Source organism: Cervus elaphus, chromosome 27 (genome assembly GCF_910594005.1).
Source record: "Cervus elaphus chromosome 27, mCerEla1.1, whole genome shotgun sequence".
NCBI classification, from domain to species: domain Eukaryota; kingdom Metazoa; phylum Chordata; class Mammalia; order Artiodactyla; family Cervidae; genus Cervus; species Cervus elaphus.
Window position 1 is genome coordinate 63769837 of NC_057841.1, and position 17656 is coordinate 63787492.

Consider the following 17656-nt stretch of genomic DNA (forward strand, 5'->3'; position numbering starts at 1 on the left):
ACAAAGAGTCAGACACAACTGAGCGACTTTCACTTTGGTACTCAGGAAAACCTAGGAGACTAAAACCTTTTTCTTATGAGTAACAAACTGGGACAAGAAAAGGATTTGGTGACCAGGAAGGTCCCACTCGGTGCTATTTGTTTTCACTTCCAAGTTAAGATTGCATGCTCAGGTGTTCAGTCATGTCCAACTCTTTGTGACCCCACGGACTGTAGCCCGCCAGGCTCCTCTGTCCATGGGATTCTCCAGGCAAGAACACTGGAGTGGATTGCCATTTCCTCCTCCAGGGGATCTTCCTGACCCAGGGATCAAACCCACGTCCCTTGCGTTTCTTGCATTTGCAGGTGGCTTCTTTACTGCTGCACCACCTGGGAAGCCCAAAGTCACACTGTCTTGTACCCCACCCGTAAGGTACGAGAATTTTCCTTGCTTCACTTTCCTTCCAATATTTGAGGCGGCCAGATCTTAACCTGGGCTATAATCCTTTCACATTCTGGTTCCAGCCTACTTCTTCAGGCTTATCATGCTCCACTCTGGTTTTGAATTTTTTTTTTAAATAAATTCATATGTTTCCAAATTATCTTTCCAATGTGCACTTCGTTGAAAAGAAACAAGGAAGAAAAAGAAAAACACCAAGTAAACTGAAAAAGTACTGTTTTATTGATCACCTGTTTCTTAAGAGCAAACATTTTCAGCTTGTAAGCGTCCCCCATATCACTTAAACGCAAATAAATGTGGAGGTCTAGCTGAGTAGACTTGAAAAATAGATGTGATTTTTGAAACAGCAGATATATTATTTCAAAGTTAGGTGAAGATATAATATTGACATATCCTTTTATCATATGTTGAACATTTTGTCCAAATGGGAGTTTCCATGAGGAAACAGAGTAGGTTTACATGCGTTTGTGAAAAGAGGGAGAAGGACAGACATGCTCTTTCAGCGATTATATTCTTAGAGATGACTATAAGGTTGGAAAGGAAAATAAATCCAAGGAGATTGTTACACCAGCATTCAAGCTCGGGGAACAGCTCTCTGAACGTCCCCGAGTGTGGCCGCTGGCCAAGGACGTCTAAGGGGAAGAGACTCGGCCCCAGAAGAGGATGCTGTTGGTCTTGATGTGCTTGATGAGGAACAGGAAGGGGTGATCGCAGCGGAAACTCTCAGAATTTCTTCCTGCTCTTACAGTAATTTCTACGCCGGAAGCAGCTGTGGCCTCCGTGCCCTCCTCGGTCACCTCCACAAAGCACTTGTGGACGACCTTCGACACCACCAGATCACGTCTCCCAGTCATGCCCGAGAAGTCGGCAGCCCTGTCATTGAAGGCGTCCACCATCCCCAGGGCTTTCAGTGTGGGCACGAGGTCATAGCTCTCTTCCACTTTAAACCGAGGCAGGTATAAATCCACTTGTGTCTTCCCCAGATTCTGTGGGCTCGTCCACTCTATTAACTTCTCAGCAGTGAGCTGATCTTCAAGCTGTAACAGTGGGAAAGGAACAACTGTCAGGATTCTCAGTGGTCATGGAGCCCACCAACCTTGGATTGAAATGTATGGAAAAGCTTTATTTTAACAGTAAACATGAATACAGGAGATTCAGTTATATTATACATATAAACTTACTATACTATATACATATAATATTTATGTATTGCATGTAATCTCATTATATATTATAAGCTGAATTTTGTAATATTTATGTGATAAACTGAGCCTTCTGTATATATATGTGTATATATACCCATATATAACAGCAGAACCATTAAATACATTTATTTTGTAAAAGATGAACTATATAGCTTCACTTCTTAAGTTGCCAGAGCACTACATGTTTCATTTTCAAATAGTCTTGTCTTGTTACTGTCTTTTTGTGCATAGTTTTTTGCATGATATAATTATAGTGTACAACCCATTATTATTCCTTTTACTTACTTGACCTATTTGAAAACTTTTCCTGTATAGATGTCTTTCTCTAATCAAGTTTAAATTGTTACATAATACCACCATTAAGTAGAGATTCAGTGTATGTGTTTACTTAATTAATATTTTTAAGCATTGTGTGTTAGTCCCTAAGCTACTGCATATATATTTAATGTGTGGCAAGTTCACTGCAAATTCAGCATCATTGGCTATTATAGTAATTGCAGATGGCCATTTATGGTATGACTTTTATATGCCAGATATTGTTATTGGTTTCTTTACAAATTATCTTCAACCAATATAACAATGCTAAAAGGAAGATTCACTTTTTTTAAAATTCCCAGCAAAGAGGCTCCAAATAACTCTGAGAGAATACTTCTAAATAGAAAGTGAGCATCAAGATAGGTTGGTTTGTCTTGTCTCTACGAAGCATGTGATTCAGTCTGCAGAATGGAGCTCAGCATTGTTTTACTTTGTTTGATTTTGTTCATGTGTGAATTTGCATATATTTTCCATGAGTCATCTATTTGACTCTTAGTTTCCCCTGTCTTCAAATGAATAGACTGGAATAGGTGAGGTTTTGATGGTTGTAAAATATTAACGTGTGAGCCAAGCATATTATTTTTTGAACTGATATTCTAGTTTTCTCAGAATATTACTGGGCCTGTGAAGTTAAGATTTTCTACATATTCTTCCATGTCACACTGGAAGGTTTATTTTTTTGGAAAGTGACAGGATGCCAAGTTCGCCTTCATGATTTTCCATTAGACTCAACACAGAGAAGAAGTAACACACTCTAATACTTTGCTTTAACGGCGTATCACTAGCATTCTGTGAGCACTGCTTCCGTGAACAGCCCACACAGGCCCTGTGTCACCAGCAATTTAAGCAACAGCATGAAGAGTCATAGCTGCCGGGTTTTACCTCCTGCAGACCATCTACTTCATTGGGCAGCAGCACCATCATGCTTAGCTCATCGCCTTTGTACGGTATTTCCAGGATCTTGGCTTGCACGTCCTCCAGTGACACAAAATTGAAATGATTGGCTTGTTTCATCATGTGCACAGGTTTGCTTGTATCCTGCAATAAATTCATGTGGCAAAAAATGTTAAATGGGCATTAGTCCAAAAGAAAAAAAAAGATAATCTTACTGAGATACCAAACTCATCTTCCTTCTAAGAGATGGTGTGGGAAATCTGTGAATTAGAGACAAGAGTTTCTTCAACTATTACCAACTAAATAAAGAGAAAAAAAGACAGCCTCGATAGATCCTACTTCTACTAGCAGTTATAGAAGAAATGATCAAATATGTATTTAACTTTCACATTGCACACAGAGCTATGTTACATGATTAAAAATTAATTACAGACAATACCTTGTTCAGCCAAAACTTTTCCTCCACAGTATTTTCTTTCTTAAATTCCTGGTTCCACTGCCCTTTGAAATAGACAGCGTTCACCAGAACCAGAGCAGTAGTGCTGTCGAGTAGAGAGTCTTTGGGAAACAGATCTTTGATTTTTTCTGCAAAGTCAGAAAATCAAAAGTCTGTCATGAAAGGTAGGAGTGGTTTGTCTGGAAGATGGTTAGAAAGTTGCAAGTGATGATCAAATATTCACACACGTCAGCCCATGAGGGACTCCATGCCCAGTGGTTCACCAGGTGAGGCTTTGCTCATGGCCCCAGCCTGATGGAGTTGCCCTCATGGAGACACCCCTGCTCCTGACTGGGAAGGTGTTCAGTCTGTGTGTGTGGGGACATCAGTCACCTCACAAGGAATCCTGATGAACTGAGTTTAGATAAGGTTTCCACAAGTCAAATTTTCTGCATCCCTCCCTCACTGCCTCCCTGCGTGCCCTTTCCTGTTTCCTCCACCCTGTGTTCATTCTCCTTTTCTTCCTTCCTTACTGTCTCTCTGTCATTTGAAAGTTGAGCTCAATATTCCAAAGAAGTAGCCAGAATATTCTTCTGGACAACCAATATGCACCCAGTAATCTAGAGCACAAGGCAGACAACATTCCCTGAGGAGTCTTCTTCATTCTCCATGTTGAGCTGCTGTAGGTTAAGACTATATTTCAGAAGGGAGGTAGGATGTGGCTCATGGGATGGAGACGTTGTCCAGCCCCCTCTCTGGGTGGGGAGGACACCTGTGACATCCTGTGGGAGGGGGACGTGGGCCAGGAACCTCCTCCTGCATGTGGTCATTTATTCAAAAAGGGTGGTTTGGAGAGGAGAATGTTGTTTCCCAATTAACAAAGGGACCCTTTCTAATATCTTCTCTTAGGGATCATAACCCAGAAGTTAAGCCTCTAATTAAAAGAAAAACTTATGAATCAACCTGAAGTCTGAGCAGAGACTTGGGATCCACAAAGACACTGTCAACCAGACTCAGCTGTGCCTGCAGGGGGCTGGTCCTGGGAGCCCCCCGCCCGTTTCTCTCCTCGGTGACGTGGACCGTCCACCCCTTGCAGGGCCTCCCCACCCTCTGCAATCTCGAGCCCTGTGTTCACACACAGCGGGGACGCAACAGTGATTTTAATGGGTGACTCTCTCATAACCTACCATTGGTTTGGCTCTCCACCCAGGAATTAATCATCTTTCGACTTTCCTCTGCAGCATTTTTAAAATCAGCAGATTCCACACTGGCTAGATAAAATTTCTTAACATTATCCATGTATTCCTATGACATGAGCAGGAAGAAAGGAGGAATGAAAAGTAATTTATCAGTAACTATGCAGGTATTTCCAAATAAATTAAATTGTGTTAAATCCTGATCAAGCAGAGTTCATAGGCCAATCCATAGCCCCACCTCATTGGTGTGCTATCAGCCTCTGGGACACTGCAGCGGGTAGGGTGTGGTCAGGGAGCCCGGCGCCCCTGGAAGAAATGCCCCGTGTGGGTCCCCAGGCTCCTCTGCTCCCTCCCTGCCCGCCCCCCCCACCCCCTCCATTAGGAGATGGGGCCCAAGGACCCGGGATGAAGACTAAAGGTGTGACAGACCAGGAAACTCACCCGGAGAAATGGAAACTCCTTTTCTCCATAGAGCCTGTTGGCAACACTCAGCTCATAGGCATCAGTGGATTTCTTTAATGCCGTCAGAAGCTTTTGAAAGTGATGATGAACTTTTCCTGGCTTTTCAACCTTCAAACGTCAAAAATTGAGCTCAATGGATTCTCTGTCAATGTAAACACTATACCTTCAGAGGTCTGTTATATCCCTGTCTAGAGGGTGGCATCCCCAGGGATGATGTTTGTGGTTATTTCTCCTAACTGGCCTGTGTTACTGGGATTAGCCTTCCTAATCTTTACAGTAAATCTTCCAGGTAACTCTCTCTTCCTGCTCTAACACACTCCAAGCTTCTCTCTGTTGAACTAGAGATGCATCAGCATTCCATTACCGCATTGTATCTCAGTTGTCTCCAATGGTTAGCGGAAAGGTCTTGGCTAAACGTAAGCTCCTGGAGGGCTAGAGCCATGGAGAACTTCTAACAGTCATCAGCTGTGTGAGAACATGAAATCTGTATATTGTCCTATGTTGTGATTTGATGCCCTGTTATATCCCTTTGAGGGATTACCTTCTAAGACCTGTTGACTGTGATCTGTGGTTCTTCGCTGTGACAGCCACACTTCCCAGTGTAGGAACAGTGGGAGCCAGACAGACTGGGAACAGCTGTCCCTCGGCATCTCTAAGTCTTCAGTGCCATTCCCATGAAAACAGGAGAGCTCAGAGAGCTAAGAAACTTCTCCAAGGAGATACAGATAACTTTTTCAACGTAGGCTTGTCTCAATTCAGAATCTCTCACTTTCTGGCTAAGAGTTTTAGACTATTTAGATAAACGGTAGCTCTCATTCATTTTCCAAAATACTCCAAAATACACTTGATCATATGCTTATTGCTCTTAATCTAACTTAAGAGTTAATTAAAAGTATATAATTGTAGCAACATACTGTGATTAACATACTTATTTTTATTCTATAATAATAATATATAACCTTTATTAGAGTTTCCATACCCTGGCCCTGCTGTCCTATTTGAATGTATTTGCATGCGATGCAGCAAACCTTTTATTGCTCCTGGCTAATTGGGATGAAGTCATTGTGGCTGAGAGCCGTCGTATTTTTGCCATGTTCCTCATTCCTGAACAGCAGACCACTATTTGAAGCTCCTTCAGGTTTCAGAGCCCCTGATTTTAAGCATATGCTTCTCTACTTTCAGAAAAACAAAGATGTGAAGTAAATAAGTGAAGGGAAGTGAAGTGAAGCTGTTCAGTCGTGTCCGACTCTGTGACCCCACGGACTGTAGCCCACCAGGCTCCTCCGTCCATGGAATTTTTCAGGCAAGAACACTGGAGTGGGTTGCCATTTCCTTCTCCAGGGGATCTTCCCGACCCAGGGATCGAACCCAGGTCTCCCTCATTGCAGGCAAATGCTTTGCCATCTGAGCCACCAGGGAAGCAAATAAGTATGTCATGTGAAATGAGAGGGCTTTCCAGGCAGTGCCAGTGCTAAAGAACCTGTGTGCTGAAGCAGGAGACATGAGAGATGCTGGTTCAATCCCTGGGGCGGGAAGATCCCTCGGAGGAGGGCACGGCAACCCACTGCAGTCTTCTTGCCTGGAGATTCCCATGGACAGAGGGGGCTGGTGGGCTACAGTCCATGGGGTCACAAAGAGTAGGACATAACTGAATGATTTCACACACGCACACACACGTGAACTGAGAAACAACTCTCTCCAGTCTATCTTGCCCAGCATGACCTCTAAAAATGGACTTTTCCCAGTTTATCTGAAATCCCCAGTTTGAACTATGACCCTCGGGGACATATGACCTCCTCTACATCCAATGCTGTCTGACTCACGAGATTTCTTGTAGCTCTTCCTCTTGGGTTCTCTGTGATTTCATTGAAGTGAAGGACCTGGAGAAGACAGGGAGTGGGACAAGGAGTCTGTAACGAACTATACACATCAGAGTAAGTAAAAAAGAAACAATGGAAGGAGAAAAGAATACACACAAACAAGACTATATACCAAATAAATGCCCCTCACAGAAACAAACTCAAAAAGAAACAAAAAAAAGAACACAGAAATGTTCAGTGAAAGGTTTCATCCTTAAAAAACACAATCTGTGTGTGGAAAACACAAAGATGCTTGGCTGCTATCCACTTTAAAGAATCGTGTCTCGTTATTCATATATTGTTGAGGAACCATGTAAAGATGCATCCCATGGATTTTAGTCAGTGCCTCACTTCTTTCATTAAAGCCTTTCATTAAAGCCTCACCTCTGGTTGTTGGGCGATTATAGGGGGTCATCCCAGCCCCCAGAGGAAGTCCAGGCACAGGAAGGCAGTGGGGAGCCCTGCGGGAGAGTGTGTGCCCCTCTCTGTGCCCACCCAGTTGTGGGGCTGCTTGAGCTTCCCGTGGGACCCCGGGGACAGCCCGACCTGTGGTCATCTGCACTCCAGCCAGCAGACAAACCATGCAAACCTGTGACGGAAAGGCAGCTGCCACCTACCTTCTGCATTTCTGATGCGGTGTTTTCTCGGGCCCCTAAGTAAGTCATGGCTAAGGCTGACGAGATACTGAAAGGGGACAGGAAGATGTTTTCCTTCTCTGATTTTCTGATCTGGTGGAACAGATCGATTGCAAGGTGGATGATTGCTTCACCGAGGGAACTCATGGCGGCCAGATGTGGTCTGGAAGTCCTGGAAGAGCATCAGATGCATTTTATAATCACTCTAATGAAGGGAGGTTAGTCTGTAATACTGTAATAAGTTTTTTTTTTTTTTTTAATGCTGTATATGTGGGTTGCGCGATTCTGGCAATCAACATTTCTCCTCTTCTTACTTTTCAAGCCTTTTAAAATGAACTGGTATGCATTTCTTAATTAGAGGACTATTGAAATTAGTCTTTAAAGAAAATTTGTGAAAAAGTAATAGAATATCTTTATCTTTTCCTCCTTAGTGATTGCATTAAGGCTGGGTAAAAAATGGTTTATAACAGACACCAGGCAAAGACTGATGTGGTAACATTCAGCCATCTCCTGTTAGGCACCTTCCTTTATAGAAGGATCTTACTTGAAAGATTTGTGGGTCTTGGACATCTTACCCCTGATCACATGTGCTTCCAAAGAAGCAAGGTTTTTTGGGAAATAAATAAATAATCTAAGAACTAAATCAGGAGAAAAAGGTGTTTTACTTTTGCTCTGGCAGAATAAGTGAAGTACCACCATACCAAAGAAATATTAATAGAAGCAGGATAAGAAAAGACCATAATCCTTATTGTTTTCAGAAAGGATTCATGGAGTTACACAGAGCTTCTGGAAGCACTTACCCGTGTTCCTGGAGGAGCTGGGCAGGCAGTCTGCAAGCCTGTGTGACGGGAGCGCTCAGCCCTGAATATATCCCTCTCTAGCCGCCTCCAGTGCCTCAAAGCAGCTGGTATTTCAAGTAGATCAACTTCCGATTTCTTCACCAGGTACTGTCACCTTCATAAGCACAGTCTCTGTGAGTGAAGATTAGATTATTGTCCAATTCCTGTACTTCCTTCTCATCCCCAGAAGAAACCGAGAACTGCAACCACCAGCTCATGTGAAATACCTGTTGGTGTCTAAGACCACTGACAGTAGTTAAGCTCCGACTTCTTCACATCCCTTGAGCTACTATTTCCAAACAGACATAACCCATAAAAATCTGTCTTCTCTCACATGTTGAATTGTCCTTAAGACCGCTTCTAACAAAAATGATTAAATAGCTTACATTTTCTATTTTATGCTCTGAGAGCTGGTCCAACCTGACGATGTCCTTGAGAATTATTCTGCATAACTAGGAAAATATTTCGAATTCTCAGCTTAAGACATACTGGCAAAGTGTCTCACCATGTGTGGAGAATAGGTATCACTTGCCTTCCCCTAAAAGCGGGACCTTGGCTGCGGTCCTCCCTGTGACCCCATCCTCCTGACAGCCACCCGGCTGGTTCCTGAGTTCTAATGTCAAAGGGAAGCTCATTTTCCTGCAGAGTCGCCTGCTCTCAGGAGGAGCAAGATGTAAATAAACAGAGGCCATTTGGGGGGCAGTTTTCACATTCTTACACAAAGATGTATCAGAAAAATAAATTGAGGTCCATTATAAAGACATTGCTCGGTCATCCTGCTCTGTAGCACACCAATCTGATTCATGCTCAGGAGGACAGAGTCAAATGCCTGTAAAAGAAGAGACAGGGAACCATGTTCTCTGAATGTCATGGTTAAGTCTCTTACGCTGGAGCCACATTCTCTTCATGTGTTCAGCGTTCCAATAACAGAACGATGTCATAAATTGTTGACGTTTACTAAGGGGAGTTATGTATTCACCCATTTTCCTCTTTAACACCATATTCAGGCAGATCCGTTGTTTTCCCCATTTCACAAAGACAGAAATGCGGCAGAGCGTGGTGGGGAGGAGAAGCCCAGGTGTCTAAGGCGGTGAATTGTCCGGGTGAGCTCTCCAGGCAGGAACCTGGCTCAGGAGACTGCATGTGTATCCACTCCCCAGAGGGAGGTGTGGAGGTAGACTCTCTCCAGCCTTTACTGACAAATTTCCTTGTGTTTAAATGAAAAGAACCTGCGTCTTCTGCCCTCTCAAGAGAGATCACGTCCTCCCACAAAATCTGGAGGTGTGGAAGTGGGTCTCCAGATTCTCCTCTGTGAGCCTCACAGTCACTAGGAGTGAAGGCTGGGTTTCAGATGGTCTCCTGGGGCGGCGTAAAATTTAGAAACTTCACTGTGGACATTTGTTTTAATATCTCAGGCATTTACCCAACAGTGAAACATCTGGGTCACACGGAAAGTCGATGATTTAAGGCCGCCGGGCTGCCCTCCCCAGCAGCTGCTCCGTTTTATTTTTCCACAGCCATGTGTGTGCGGCACTGATTCTCTGCTTGTCTCCAGGTTTGTTACTGTCCTTGCTTCTTTTTTAACCTCTGCCAGGAGCAGAGTCCTCTCTCAGCACGTCACTCACTCACAGGAAGACCCGCCCACCACAGGGTCCCGGAAGCACAGGGCTGGAGACACCAGCTGGAGGAGGGGAGACCTGTGTGTCGAAACCGCAGAGGCGGTTCCTGAGCTCAGCCCTGCTGCTCTTAGGGCGCCTCCTGGTTACGTGTGTCCTGACCCCCGGACACTGGCGGTCAGAGACCCCTGAGCTGAGACGGGTGGGCTGAGCGAGGGTGGAGTGTGCTGGAGTCTGCTGGAGTCTGCTGGGGGAGCTGAGTCTAAAGAAGAAGGAAACAGCAGGAGAGAAGACCCAGGGTGAAAAACGACAGACATGAGGAATGAGAGCGCCCAGTCAGGGCTGCGTCACGGGCGCTGCCAGAGAGCGGGAGGGCCCCGGGCCGGAGCAGGGTGGACGTCTTTGGGCTCAAAGAGAAAGGGCTCTGAGCCCAGAGACAGAAGCAAGGAGCCCCGGCTGGGCCTGGAGGAGGCCCAGGGGACAGAGCAGGAGACGAGGACTCAAGGGAACCACTGACTGAGCTGATTCCTCCTGTGACTGAGTTACTGAGGCTGGTGGTGCAGAGGCTGGCTTTGAGGGAAAGGCACTAACTGATGAGGACAAGGGTTTTGCTAAAATTTTAGAGTGAACCTGGGTTAGTTCAAATAAGAAGCCATGTGATACCTTTCTCTCCCTCCTTTTGAAAAGTGCTTCTGGAGTGTAATAGACAAGGCTGAGACACTGATATATCACAGGAGACTCAGCAATTCTCAGACGATTTTTCAAGTCAGTGCTTGCCAACCTGTCTTTGGGTATTTTCTAAATATGCTAAGGTCACTGGCATCATGAGTCCAGGAACCCAATAAAGCTGAAGAGGAAATGACACTTGGAGGATCCATCCCACTATTTCTAATACCTATGTAGGTTGGTTAAGAATAGTTCCTGTTTTCCTACTGTTTTCTACTTCCTTGTGAGGAGTACGGTGATTTGTCAGCATTACTGAGTTGCACAACCTAGGGGGCAAGTGTGCGGTTCTGCCCGCCTGCAGGTAAGGTGGGTACTTGAAAGATCCTCCAAGCATCCAATAATAGGCTATCTGCCGATTACAGCTTTCCCCTAGTTAGGGAATGCTCTCATCTGTAGGTGTGCCATGGAAGATTGAGACAATTCATTCATCACCACTGTTCTCCCAACTCCCACAAATCCAATTCTACCCAAGACAGTCTCTCTGCTCTCTGCTTATCACCATTCCACCCTGTCACTTGTGGGTCTCTTAGAAGTCGTGCTTTGCTTCATCTTGGCTTTGCTGTTCTGCTGCCAGGAAATCTGCTAGGCTGTCCATTTTGCTAGGACTGTCCCTCTTCTTCCTTGCTTCATCTGAAATGTGGATCTTCCCCATGATTGCATGTCCTCTGATCTTTTCTTAGAGGCACCTCCTCATTCTCCTACTTCATATTGTGAAGCCAGAAAACATGGCCTTCTCTTCCTCTTGTTTCCACTCTTTCCCAGACGTTCTTCTTTATTTGTCTTGATGCCCCTTGTCAAGTTTCTGACATGCAGATATCTTACCATGTGCCCACCTGCCATCTTGTATATTGCTCCGTAGTATTCACTAATTGATCGCCTCTCCCTCAGTTATGATTTTGCTCTTCATCCTCAGTGTGTTCAGCCTTTTCAGTGTCTTCCAACCTTGCATTCCATAGGTAATGGATGGAAGCCATGCTCACTCTATGTTCCAGCTCTGTTCCAGTCCAGTCTCCTTGTTTGTGAAAATCTAGTCATGTCTTTTGTTCTTTTGTTATTTGTATCCATGGTCTTCCTTATCTATTTAAATATGCTCTTTATTTAAAGCAATGTTAATTATTGCTAATGCCTGTCACTGGAGCATTAATGAAGTGATAAAGTTCCAGAGGGAAGAAGAAATTTGATTACATGGGAAATCATGGATATGCTCGGGATTTTATTTTGCTTCTCCAGTTTCATCTTTCACTGTCTCAACCTCTTGTGTCCCCAGGAGGCATAGATGCAGGGAGACATAATCAGGGTTCTGGTCCTCTGAGGAATGTTGCATCTGGTCTGTGGGGGGGCACCAAGAGTAGACCCGCAGCTGGGTGAGGTTGGGCTGCTCAGTGACCCCACTCCTCTCAGCTGGGTTGTCAAGAGATGGCTGCATTTCTTTCCCAAAGCCCGGGGACATTATTGGGCAGCTTTTCTGCAGCTACAGCTACCTTCTCCTGATTTTGCCACGATTCCTGCCCTTGATGTATGCCTAGGAGTGGCAAGGTCTCTTCCCAGCTGCTGTCCCTTCATGCGTCCCCACTTTTTCTTGGTTTCTTTTAGCCCTGAGCATACTTTGTGCATGTGTGTGTGCGCACTAAGTTGCTTTGGTCCTGTCTGAGTCTTTGTGACCCCTTGGACTGTAGCTCGCCAGGTTCCTCTGTCCACAGGCTTGTCCCAGCAAGAATACTGGAGTGGGTTGCCATGCTCTCCTCCAGGGAGTCTTCCTGGCCCTGGGATTGAACCTGAGTCTCTTATAGCTCCTGCATTAGCAGACTGGTCTTTACCACCAGTACCACTTGGGAAGCCCTGAGCGTACTTTGTATAGTCCCCTTATTCAACTTTCCTAATCACCCACTTTGACTGGAGTCATTTGTTCTCTGCTAGACACTTGACTAGTACAGTGAGCAAACGGCTTTAGAAGAAACATCTTTGACAGGGATTTTGGGATTGGATCTATCCCATATTGAGTCAGGAAACAGCTGACTCATTGGAAAAGACCCTAATGCTGGGAAAGATTGAAGGCAGAAGGGGAAGAGGATGACAGAAGACGAGATGGTTGGATGACTCAATGGACATGAGTTTGAGCAAACCCTGGGAGATACTGAAGGACAGGGAGGCCTGGCGTGCTGCAGTCCATGGGGTCACAAAGAATTGGACGTGACTTGTCGACAGTAACAACAGCTACCCCATACTGAGAGGCACATGCTGAGAGGCACTAGGGCAGAGGTGTAGATGCACGTGTAGCATCAAGTTATCAGTGATGGAGGCGGGGCATGAAGTGCAAGTGGAAGGCAGGTGTTGGGACCTCAGTGACTGTGGTACATAGTTGCTACTGTGACAATGTGTAGGATCAGCTGCTTTCTTATGATGGGATAGGAAGGTCATCCAACAGAAGTCTGAAAGACATTTTTCAAGGATCTTGACAAGGAAATCCTACATAAAAATAGATATATTTACAGCAGTAAGATTCTTAATCTTTCTAGGTCAGCAAAATGCACTTACTACCACAGTGAGATTAACAGCAATAAAGCTGACATTAAAAAAAAATTCTAAGTATTGGTATCATGTAGGAAATGGTGTGATGTAGAGGAGAATTACTGATATAGTGCTGATAAAAATGCTAGATAGTACAAGTAATTTAGCAATACTTCATGATATGTGATTGTTGGAGGGAGAACAAGATGGTGGAGGAGTGGGGGAAGGTGGACTATGTCTGTCTCCACAGACACATCAGGAATACACCTTCAGACACAGAAGTGCTTGCATAACACCAGCTAAGAGTGGACAGGAGGACCTGACCAGTGGAAAAGAATATATAGAACCAGGCAAAACTCGGTAGGAGGAAGGAAGTAGGGGGAAAAACAGGAGTGTTAGTAGGACTGGACCTGCCCTCGGCAGGTGGGGGAACTGAAGCAGGGGTCCAATCCCCACATGTGGGCAATGTCTGAGTCAGAGGAGACACATTTAAGTCGAGAGTGAAACAGCTGACCTGTGACAGCCTAAATGTAATGAGAGTGAGACAGTCCTTGCCACAGCCATACATGTGCCCGGCAGAGATGCAGATCCCTTGGAAGGTGCAGTGGCTGGGAGCTGGAGTTTAGGGGTTGTGGAGCAATCCCAGGGTGAGGGCTGCTGTTGACTGCGGAGAGACGGATTGAGGGTATGTGAGGGAGGAGATCGTGGTAGAAAATGCCTGTGAAGGCAAGCCAGGCAGCCATGGAAGCAAGGCGATCCTGCTGAGTCACATGTAGTGGGTGGAGCCATCACCATAGCCTCTCTCTCTCCATACACCAGCATTGGCTCCTGAACAATAGAGAGGCTGGCCCATCAAATGCCTGACTCACTGAACTACAGAGTAGGGCTCCACCAAGGGTGCCCCTTTAAGTGCCTGATGTGCTGAACTACAGAGAAGGACCCCAGCCAGGGAGCCCTCTAAGTGCCTGACCCGGTGGAGCTATGGAGAAAGACTGGCCAAAGAGGCCTTCTGATTGCCAGTTACAGGAGGCTCAAAAAAGACTCTGAAGGACTCTGAGTCCTTAATAGCTTCCCTGATAGCTCAATTGGTAAAGAATCCGCCTGCAGTGCAGGAGACCCCGGTTTGATTCCTGAGTTGGGAAGATCTGCTGGAAAAGGGGTAGGCTACCCACTCCAGCCTTCTTAAGCGTTCCTTGTGGCTCAGCTGGTAAAGAATCTGCCTGCAATGCAGGAGACCTGGGTTCAATACCTGGGTTGGGAAGGTTCCCCTGGAGAAGGGAAAGGCTCCCCATTCCAGTATTCTGGCCTGGAGAATTCTATGGACTCTATAGTCCATGGAGTTGCAAAGAGTTGGACATGACTGAGCGACTTTCACTTTCAGGGCCATAACTCCTGCGGCAGACACAGTCTGTGTCCCTGAACCCTGGCACTTCCAGGGTCCCCGAAAGCCAAGCAGCTGTGCCACCTTCACGATCAACTCTCAGCAGAGCTGACAGAGGCAAAAAAAAAAAAAAAAAAAAAAAATCTTGCATCTATGCATGCAGGGTTGCATTGTGTCCAACTCTTTGTGACTCTGTAGACTGTGGCCTGCCAGGCTCCTCTGTCAGGAGTGTTCTCCAGGGAAGAATGCTGGAGTGCATTGGCCAATAATGGTTGCCATACCTTTTTCGAGCACTATATTTCCTGCTGTCCTAGCTGCAAACTTCCCTGAGTACCTGGTGCTGCCAGAACCCCTGAGACCCAAGCAGCTGCACCACCTCCACACCTGGCCCTCACAGGGGCAAACCCAAGTCCTCCAGAACAGCCTCAGGGGCAAACCCCAGTGGATGACCCACATGCAGCGGTGGATAAAACCACAATTGAAACCTAGGCTCTGTGTGACTAAGGAAGATGACCCAAAAACCTCCCACCAGCTGTACAAGCTGCAGGTTAAATCTACATGATCAACTAGGCAGACTCTGTGTCTATGGAATCTATAAAAGGCCATTGAGAGCTCCCACAAAAGAAAACATACTAGTTCTGATAGCTGTGGACATTGGAGGCAAGAACACACATTGGAGGCAAGGACCAGATGAGAATCTGAGCTGCCCCCACAGCAGGTCTAGAGATCAGCACAGTGTTGGAGGGCATCCTAGGGAGGTGAGGGGGACTGTGACTCCCAGCAAGGAAAAGGGCTCTGACAGCAGTGACTCAAGGAAAACATTTATTATTCTTATGTTTTGACTTGTTCTGTAGATTCTTTTGGATTTTTTTTTTTTCCTTTGCCCTCTGTTGTTGTTGATTTTATTGACACCATGAAATCAAATTAAGCTTTTGAATTGTTTTTTATTCCTCAGTCACATTTTTTATTGTTGTTATAAACCTCTGCCTCTACATTGGGCTTTTCCTGTTCTGTGGAATTCTCCCCCAACCCCGTTTTTTTTTTTTTTTTCTCCTTTCTTCTTTTCTTAAAAAAAATTTATTATTACTATTATTATTTTTATACCTTTATACCTTCGTTTGCTTTTCCTACTGTTGTTTTCCCCTTGCAGTTAATCTTCACTGTATATAAATCTTACCTGCTTCTATTTAACTTTGCGTATCTATTTTTCCTTTTTTTCCTTTCCCCTCAACATATTTGCTAGTTTTATTTTCATTAGTTTATCCCCCAATTGGCACCTTGCTTTAATTTTGTTTTCCAGTTTGTGCTTTAGTTAGTTTTGTTCTTAACTGGTAGATATAATTTTTGGTTTCCTTTGTTTGCCGGGTCAATCTATTGTACTTTATTTTTCTTGGACTGTTTTAATTTTGCTTATGGGTTAGGGTATATGTGTATATTCAGTCATATTTTTATTGTTGTTATAAACCTCTGCCTCTATGTTGGGCTTTTGCAGTTTGGTGGAATTTTCCTCCCCCCCCCCCTTTTTCTTTCTTCTTCCCTTTTTTCTTTTCTTTTTTATGTAATTTTAATTTTTTGAACTTATTATATTTCTTATATATTTATTCCTTTGTTTGCCTTTTCTACTGTTCTTTTCCCCTTGCAGTTAATTTTTGATGTATATAAATCTTCTTCATCTACCCCTATTTAACTTTGCATATCTATTCTTTCTTTCCTTTCCTCTCAACATATTTGTTAGTTTTGTTTTCATTGCTTTATTCCCCATTTGGCACCTTGCTTTAGTTTTATTTTCCAGTTTGTGATTTAGTTAGTTTTAGTCTTAACTGGTAAATGTAATTTTTGGTTTCCTTTGTTCACCAGGTCAATCTACTGTACTTTATAATTGTTGGACTGTTTTGACTTTGCTTATGGGTGTGTATGTATTGTGCATATTCCATCATTTTAATTATTATTTGCCTGATTTTGTAACTGCCATTTGTCTGGGGTTCATCTTTGCTTTCTCGTTTTTGGGTATTTGTTTTAATCTCACTTAATGCCATAACAAACCACTTGTGGAATCTTTGTTTCTGACCAGAGATCAAGCCCTGAACCTTTGGAGTGGGAGAAGTGACTCCAAGACCATAGACTACCAGAGAAATAACCCCAGGGAGTATCAAATAGTGAGAACTCACCCAAAGGAAACCACTTGTAAACAAGACCCGGCATCACCCAACCACCAGTAGCATCCTGTGCAGGATACCTCATCTAATCAACAAACAAAACAAAAATACAAACCAAATCATCAGCAGACAGGATTACCACCTCACTCAGCCTTGCCCATCAGAGGAAAAACAAGCAAACAGAAAAGCTCAGCACCAATCTCACCCTACACAAAGCTTACACAAACCACTGGACCAACCTTAGGAGGGCAGAAACCAAAAGGGAGAAAAAACTCAACCTTAAAGCCTGGGTTAAGGAGAACTCAAACAATAAGTTGAAAAAAAAATAGTGAAAAGGTAGAGAAATACCACACAAATTAAGGAACAAACTAGAAACACAGATGTCTAAATAAATGAAAAGGAAATAGGCGAGCTGCCTGAAAAAGAATTTAGAATAATAATAGTAAAGATGATCAAAAACCTTGAAAAGAAAATGGTGAAAATGCAAGATAATTAACAAAGACCTAGAAGAATTAAAGAATAGACATACAGAGACAAACAATATAATTACTGAAATTAAAAATACTCTGGAAAGAATCAATAGCAGCATATCTGAAGCAGAAGAATGAATCAGTGAGCTGGAAGGTAAAATGATGGCAATAACTTCTGAAGAGTAGAATAAAGTAAAAAGAATGAAAAGAACTGAGGATAGTCTCAGAGACCTCTGGGACAATATCAAATGCACCGACATGCAAATTATAGGGGTCCCAGAAGAAGAAGAGAAAAAGAAAGGGTATGAGAAAATTTTTGAAGAGATTAGAGTTGAAAATTTCCCCAACATGGAAAAGAAAATAGTCAGTCAAGTCCAAGAGGCACAAAGAGTCCCATACAGGATAAACCCAGGAGAAACATGCCAAGACACATACATATCTAACAAAGACTAAACACAAAGAAAGAATATTAAAAGCAGCAAGGAAAAAGCAACAAGTAACTTACAAGGGAAACCCCACA

General features: G+C 44.1%; 1 protein-coding gene across 1 annotated transcript; it reads right to left on the reverse strand.

The window, feature by feature from the left end:
- Positions 1-637: 637 nt before the first annotated feature.
- On the reverse strand, positions 638-8401 carry LOC122685012 (serpin B3-like). The gene is made up of 8 exons (XM_043889642.1): positions 8241-8401; positions 7423-7612; positions 6770-6826; positions 4926-5054; positions 4476-4593; positions 3292-3437; positions 2841-2996; positions 638-1475 (listed from the first exon to the last, which is right to left on the reverse strand). The coding sequence occupies exons 2-8, from the start codon at positions 7585-7587 to the stop codon at positions 1071-1073; spliced, it is 1176 nt and encodes a 391-aa protein (XP_043745577.1). The 5' UTR covers positions 7588-7612; positions 8241-8401; the 3' UTR covers positions 638-1070.
- Positions 8402-17656: the final 9255 nt, after the last annotated feature.